At 49.4% G+C, this 7279-nt stretch overlaps 1 protein-coding gene across 1 annotated transcript in view; it reads left to right on the top strand.

Annotated features, from left to right (window-relative positions):
* ABCA1 (ATP binding cassette subfamily A member 1) overlaps positions 1–7279 on the top strand; it is a 119367-nt gene that overhangs the window by 48014 nt on the left and 64074 nt on the right. Inside the window, exons 7-8 of the mRNA XM_007953759.2 lie at positions 4980–5220; positions 7039–7178. Of these exons, the coding sequence (XP_007951950.1) occupies positions 4980–5220; positions 7039–7178 (381 nt within the window). The remainder of the gene's footprint in view (positions 1–4979; positions 5221–7038; positions 7179–7279) is intronic.

The following is a 7279-nucleotide window of genomic DNA, read 5'->3' as shown; positions in this document are numbered from 1 at the left end:
TACGGGATCTTGAGTGTGTATTTGGTTTGATTTCCTTACTTTACAGATGAAGAATTGAGACCCGCAGATGTCTGAGAGCTCATTAGTTAGTGGCTAAAGGCCTGATAGCTGGTCTAGAACTTCTTCCCACTGTTTCTCTCTGTCCCTAGATGATGACACAGCTGTAAAGACAAGAAGCCCCCACCCACTCCAGGTACTACTTCTGTCGGCAGCTTCTTCTCCGTGTTTTTTCAGTATGAAGCCAGGCCGTCATTTTACCCCAATATTTGTTTGCTGACAAGAGGGAATTACATGGTACCTGTAATCACACCTCTCCCCTGCGAACATCTGGCTTCCCAGGTTCAGCCTTGGGAGTAGAGTCTCTTGATGAGCATTAAATTGGGTTTGCCTTTCAGTCCTGTATGTTGACAAGTGGATTAGCGTTACCTGTGTGGTAGGGCTGGAGGGCCTATTGGTGCTTGCAACAGCAGTTAGCCTTTCCTCTGCCTCCCGGCCAGCCTGTGGTCTGCCTTTCTGGCTCCCAGCCTTGTTTCAGATAAGACTTGGGAAGTGGCAGCGCTGTCTGGATCCTCAGTGTGTGGGAAGCAGAGCCGGGGGGTAGTGGGCAGAAACAACACAAGTTTCCATGTAAAGGACATATGATAGGAGTAACTCGTGGGGGAATTTTCTCAGGCTTGGTTCAGCCTTAATTTTAGTTGTATTTCTAACTCACCCCATTTTTCTGTGCTTGTATCAGTTTTTCAAATATCAAAATTAACTTTGCTTTCTGAGGATAAAAGTATTGTCTGTTCATTACGGAAAGTACAGAACTTTTGGAAAGTACAGAAAGCATAGAGATTAAATATCACAGACATATTAGTGTATGTCTTTCTGGTACCTTCTCTTCTTTCTTTGAGGTCTGTCCACATATCTCTGACTTGGAGGCTTGGCTCTCTGGTGTGTCCTTTCAGCGGGAGAGGCCCTCCTCCGTCTTGCCCTTGGTTCCTCTGGTTTTGAATGCTGGTGATCTTGCAGTCAGTGGAGAAGCTGGGTCAACTGGGCTTCTTCCAGGAGACAGAAGGAGAAACAGGAACTTCGACTGTGTGCTTCCACAGCTTTCTGTCTCGGGTGTGCAGGTGTGCGACCCTCAGCTTTCCCATCAGCTGCAATGGGTGTGCCCTGTAGCACTCTGGCAGGTTCCCTCCCAGCCCCCGTCCTCCCTTTCGGTTCTGGCCTTACGCAGAGCAAGACAGGGGTTGTGACACTGGAGGCTGCCTCTCAATGCAAGGTCTGCTTACAGCTGGTTCCTCTTAGATCACTGGGCCTGCCTTTTGTCTGGGGTCAAAAAAGAATTGGAAGCATGTGATGAAATCTGCTTGCTGCTGTGGTGGCAGCTCCCGGCCGAGCGGTGTCCATCTTCCCTGCAGCTGCTACCTTGCACCTTGTGTACGCCCCGGCCCGGGACGAGCAAGGAGCACCCGCGCCTCAGTGGAATCCCCCGGTCGCTTTGACCATGAGGCAGTCATTGTCTAACTTGCTGTTTCTCTGGGACAAAAGACAGAAGATCAGTGCATGTGGTTGTTTGTCTAGTCTGTGTTTGGAGAGGAGGTGGTGGTTTTGACCACAGCACAAGTTCATGGAAGGGAAGCTGACGTTTTCTGAGAGGCTCCTCTGGTTGAGGCAGCGTCACCCAGCTTCCCCGATTGTGCCCGATGGCACCGAGGCTCAGAAAAGTCAAGCCATTTGCCCACAATCACCCAGGACTGTTGGATGCCAAAGCCCACTTTGTGTCAAAAGGAACCTCGTGGGAACTGGCTTGGGAAAGAGAGCCTTCTAAGAAAGAAAGTGTGAACTAACAAGGCCTGGCAGTGGGGAGGGGGAGGGGGCCCGAGTTGGCATGGGTTCCGTGCCTGGGTGACGGAGGAGGTGTGCCTGCATAGATGAGGAAGAGGACAGGAAGCCAGTGTCTCAGTTGTACACCCAGCGCCTACTAGGTGCCGGACACTCTGAGGTGCTGGCGACTTAGCAGTGAACAAACTAACTTGTCTGTTCTTAGGAGGCTCACATGGGGCAGGAGACAGAAATATGGAGATTCATGTCGAACATGGCAGCAGGGATACATGCCATGAAAAAACAGAAGCGCGTAGGGTATGGGAGAGAGTGGCGGGGTGCAGTTTCAAAGGGGGTGATTAGGGAAGTTGTCTCTAATAAGGTGACAATTGACAGAGACGTGAAGGAAATAATGGCATGACCGTAGTGAGAGAAGGGCACTCCAAGTACAAAGACACTGGTGCTAGGGGACCCTTAGAGAAGGTGTTCCAAGACCAGAAGGAGGTGCTGTGGCTGGACCAAATGAGGAATTGAGAAAGCGTGGTTGGAGATAAGGTCAGAGAGCTGGGTAAGGGCCGTGCAGGCTTGGCAGGGTCTTGGGCTTATGCTGAGCGAGGTGGGAAGCCGCAGAAGGTTTGCAGCAGAGAGGGACATAGTGTAGTTTCCAAGGCTGTAAATCTTAACAGAAGTAGATTGCCAAATCTTCCTTCTGTGGAGTGGTTGGTGGGTTTGAACTGCCAACCTTTTGGTTAACAGTCAGATGCCTTAGGCACTATGCCACCAGAGCTCCTTTAGCGTGGCCTAGTGTTTATAAGGGAGCTCTGGTGGCGTAGTGCCTAAGGCATCTGACTGTTAACCAGAAGGCTGGCAGTTTAAACCCACCAGCCACTCCTCAGAAGGCAGATTGGGCAGTCTACTTCTGAAGAGATATTGCTTTAGAGTTTATAAACTTTTTATGTTCTGGTTGTTGAATTAAGAAGAGCCTGGTGGGGGAAGGCAAGAGAGGGAGAGAAATCAGAAAGCTATTGTAGTGGATTGAGAAGGCAGAAAATCAGTTATCTGTCATTCACTCAGCAAATGATTATCAAGCACCTTTCATGGGTTAGGTGCTCTGGTGGTGCAGTGGTTAAAGCATTAGGCTGCTAACCAGAAGATTGGTGGTTCGAACCTACCAGCTGCTCCATGGGAGAAAGATGAGGCAGTCTGCTTCTGTAAAGAGTATAGCTCTGGGAACTCCATGGGGGCAGTTCTGCTGTCTCTTAAGGTCACTTCAGGTTGGAATTAACTCAATGGCAGCGGGTTTGGTTTCTATTATTTTCATGGGCTAGGCTGTGCTAGAGACTGGAGGTATGGGGCTGGAGGATGGGATGGCCACTCCTCCTTTTGAGTCAGGGAGCGCTGGACGGAGGAAGTGTGGAGCGTGAGCTTATGGTTCTAGGAGAATGAGGAGTTTCCCTTAAGTCAGGTGTGGGGAATGGTCAGCAGTTTGAAATAACTCAGTACATCATGAAGCTTCTCTCCAGAGATGTGCTGGTTTTATGTGGGGTGGGGGGGGGATGACTTATTTTATTGATTGGGGGGTGGCCAGATGATAGTGGTGATGTTGCTTATGGAAAGCATGCCTCAAGTGGCTTTCCTAAGTCTGTTCCATCAGCCCACCAGAAAGAAAGGGAGTCTGGCTACGTCTTCCTGCCTGCCTGTTCATCTGGGTGTGTAAAGATCAAGAGGAAAGCCGTTCACCTAGCTGGGTTTGGGTGAAGTGTGCCGGATGCTCCCTCTTTGGAGGGAGGAGCTTTGTGACATCTGCCCCATCCTGAGTGCCAGGGTCCCCTCTGGAAACAGAGTCAAGGGTCTGCAGCATCAGCACTGTAGACCCAGCAGGCTCTGTGAGGTGGAAGACTGGCACCTGGAGCCCAAATCCAGGCCTTCTCCAGGGTGTGGGTAGGGCCTGCGGTCTCACTTCCCTGCGCCCCATGCCTTAGGCTTCCCAGGTGGTGAGAATTTGCAGTGACAGGTGAAGGAAGGTGGGATTTAGTAATGATTTATGGTGAAAGGCTTGAACATACAGAGTGCTTTATAAACACTTAATGATCAGTGCAGTTGGGCCGAGAACTGCCCAAGGAGCTGGGGTGGGGGGGTGCATCCGTGTGTGACACAGGGCACTGTTGTTGAGGTTACTGAGGCTAAGTCTCAGGCCTGGCCCCTGCCTCAGGAGCTGCTGCCTCGTCCCGGTCAGGGCTGCCTCTGGGCACAGCACTAGCAGGTGCAGCACATGCTTTGCTCACCGTCACCCTGTGTTAGCATCGTCACCTTCAAGAGAAATAGGGCCTGCAAGCTAACGGGGACCACAGCTGGGATTCACAGTCAGGCCTCCTGCCTCCAGGTCTTTTTCTTTCCTGATACTTAACTGAAACCAAGAGAGGGAACTGCACACAGATACCTTTTTCTTTTTCCCAAAGGCAGAACCCATGCCACTGAGTTAATTTCAACTCACAGCGCCCCTAGAGGACAGAGTAGAACTACCCCACAGGGTTCCGAGGCTGTAAATCTTTACCGAAGCAGACTGCCTTATTTTTCTTCCACAGAGTGGCTGGTAGGTTTGAACCTCTGACCTTTTTGGTTAGCAGCCAGATGTTTTAACTAGCGTGCCACCCGAGCTCCTCCAAAGGTAGAAGGTGCCGAAATTTCCACACTGAAGTTTGAGATGTTTCAGAAATGAGTCAGAGTGACCCAGGAGGTGAGCAGTTCTTGATGGGAGTGTAGCTGGTGAGAGAGATTGTTTGTCTGCATCCGTCCGACCCCCCGCGCGAGAAAGCCCGTCTGTCTCTCGGGGCTGCATTACCTCCAGGCTGTGCTTCTCAAACTTCAGTGTGCATAAGAGTCACCTGGGCAGAGTGACTTCAGAATCTTCGTTTCAAACAAGCTCCCAGGTGATGCTAATGCTGATGTTGTTGGTCCCTGGACCACAAATTGAGTGGTAAGGTTCTGGAGAACTTGTCACAGGCTTTGAGAAGCTGACATCAGACCAAATATGTTCTAGGATGTGATTTTTGACAGGTCAAGAAAGTAAGCTGTTTCTTTCTCTTCTCTGTCCCTGCCCCCTCTGCCTTATACCTCTCTCCCCTCCCCTTCCCCTCTCCCCCCCCTCCCTCTCCTCTCCCCGATGCCAGCTGTTCAGCATGAAGAGCTGGAGTGACATGAGGCAGGAGGTGATGTTTCTGACCAACGTGAATGGCTCCAGCTCTTCCACCCAGATATACCAGGCAGTGTCCCGCATTGTCTGTGGCCATCCTGAGGGTGGGGGCCTGAAGATCAAGTCCCTCAACTGGTATGAGGACAATAACTACAAAGCCCTCTTTGGGGGCAATGGCACTGAGGAGGATGCTGGCACCTTCTATGACAATTCTACAAGTGAGTGTCTCTGCTGGTCCAAGCCCTGGCCTCATACCCACCTTCTAGACTCAGCCCTGTGTCACCTTCTCCAGGAAGGATGCCCACACGACCTCAGGCTTAATGCTTATCAAGCTCTGTAGTGGCTTTGGGCATATGCATGTCTCTCTGCCCACCAGATTCAGAACTCCTGGAGGGGAGAGTCTTGTCTTAAGCAGCTGACTGTCCCTAATCTTTGAATGGTGCTTGCTACAGCTCAGGGGTGCACAGTAGTGTTCATCTAAGGAATGAATGATTGAGAGCCACCTTTCCCAGAGGAATAAAGGGTGATGCTGATCTTTCAGAAAGTATTGTTATTATAACCATCGAGGTAATAAAAACTTTAGAATAAAAGTGAAAATTATACCTGTAACAATGATAATAAATGGTAACATTTAAGGAATATTTGTTATATATTATGCATTCTATTTGTTACATCTTTTAACCCTTATGATAACCTGCCAGCAAGGTTTTATAACCCCACACTTTAGGCTCCTAGAAATTAAGTGGTTGGCTGGAGCCCACCACAGCTCATCTGCAAGAACTGGCATCTGACCTGGATGTGCTTGGCTGCCTGCAGGTCCCAGTTACCCATGCTGCCTCTGAAATCCCTGTCAGTGCTGGCCTGTGTGTGCACTGACACTTGATCTGCTATGTGTTTTTGGTTCTTAGCTGCAAGACAGTGTTAAAGAACCTTGTCACTCCATACCCACTTCGCCCAGTGGGCCAGCTTTGTGGGGATGTGCGCCCTGTGCCCAGTGGCAGGGAGGAGCTGGTGTCACAGTTTTAGACAATGGTATCCTTTTCCTTCAAAACATGAGGCAGGTGAGCCCATCTCCGTTTCCAGCCGCAGGTGTGTCTCTGAGACACTGAGTGAGGCAGCTCTTTGTGCGTTACTGTAACACAGGGGCCTCTCATTCTCTGGAGTAAAGCCCTTCCGATGGTTGTAGGTTGCTTTACGAGCCTGAGAGGATGTCCTTGGGCTCAACAGGCGATGTTAGGAAACGCTATCCCTTCCTGTCCTAAGTGCAGGCCAGCCCGAGGGAGCTTTCACTCGCACACATGATATAATTGTGAGAAAACCCTCTGTTCTTTAATGCTTGTTTTCAGTGTATGGAAGATGCTTAGTATCTTAAAACAAAGAAACAAAAAACCCAGAATAAAATAAAACACTTGTTCAAGACCCTCTGGATCATCACAGTCTATATGGTCTGTGATGCTTTGGATACTTCACTTTTGGGTTTTTGTTAGATGTGAGTATCCTTGTCATGAGGTGGAAGAAAATTGTCTTTCTCTTTCTGATATATTAATTAAGGGGAAAACTTGGATTTTTAGCTTAAAAATGAAAGTCTGAATTCATCCTTCTGGCTGCCCCTCAAGAGTCCTGGTGGTTTGCAGTGAAAACAGAGTGAGGGCTGGCAGGAGAGTCTTGTGTGTGGAGTCCCGAGGGCATGGACACAGTGGAAGCATTTTCTGTAGCATCTCAGTTGTCAGCCATTATCAGCATCTTCAGTTCTGATTGTTTATCCAACATTGTTCTAGAGGCTTTACAGGTAACCTCTTAGCTAATCCTCCCACATCTCGGTCAAGGAGATGTCATTAATTTTATGTACATAGGTGCACAAACCGAGGCTCAGAGAAGTAGCATATGTTCTGCACAGCTAATAAGTGATAGTGCTGGACTTTGAACCCAGGACTCTCTATCTGGCTCCAAAGCCCTTGTTTGTTCCACTTTCTTTCCTAGGAGGATACAACCGTGTATATGAATTGAATGAGTATTTGTCTTTCCTTTTCTCTTAGCCCCTTACTGCAATGATTTGATGAGGAATTTGGAGTCCAGCCCTCTTTCCCGCATCATCTGGAAAGCTCTCAAGCCTCTGCTTGTGGGGAAGATCCTGTATACGCCTGACTCTCCAGCCACAAGGCAGGTTATGGCTGAGGTAAGAAGCCTGGGCCCGAGACTCCCTCCTCGTATTCTTTCCAGAATTAGTGGCAAAAAAAAAAAAAAAAAAGGCTGCTTCCGATGGAACGTGCTGGGCAT

This window comes from Orycteropus afer, unplaced genomic scaffold (assembly GCF_000298275.1).
Source record: "Orycteropus afer afer isolate SDZICR_OR568_19922 unplaced genomic scaffold, OryAfe1.0 scaffold00410, whole genome shotgun sequence".
In the NCBI taxonomy this organism is placed as follows: domain Eukaryota; kingdom Metazoa; phylum Chordata; class Mammalia; order Tubulidentata; family Orycteropodidae; genus Orycteropus; species Orycteropus afer.
The sequence above is the reverse complement of the archived record's forward strand: the minus strand, read 5'-3'. Positions and strand labels throughout refer to the sequence as shown.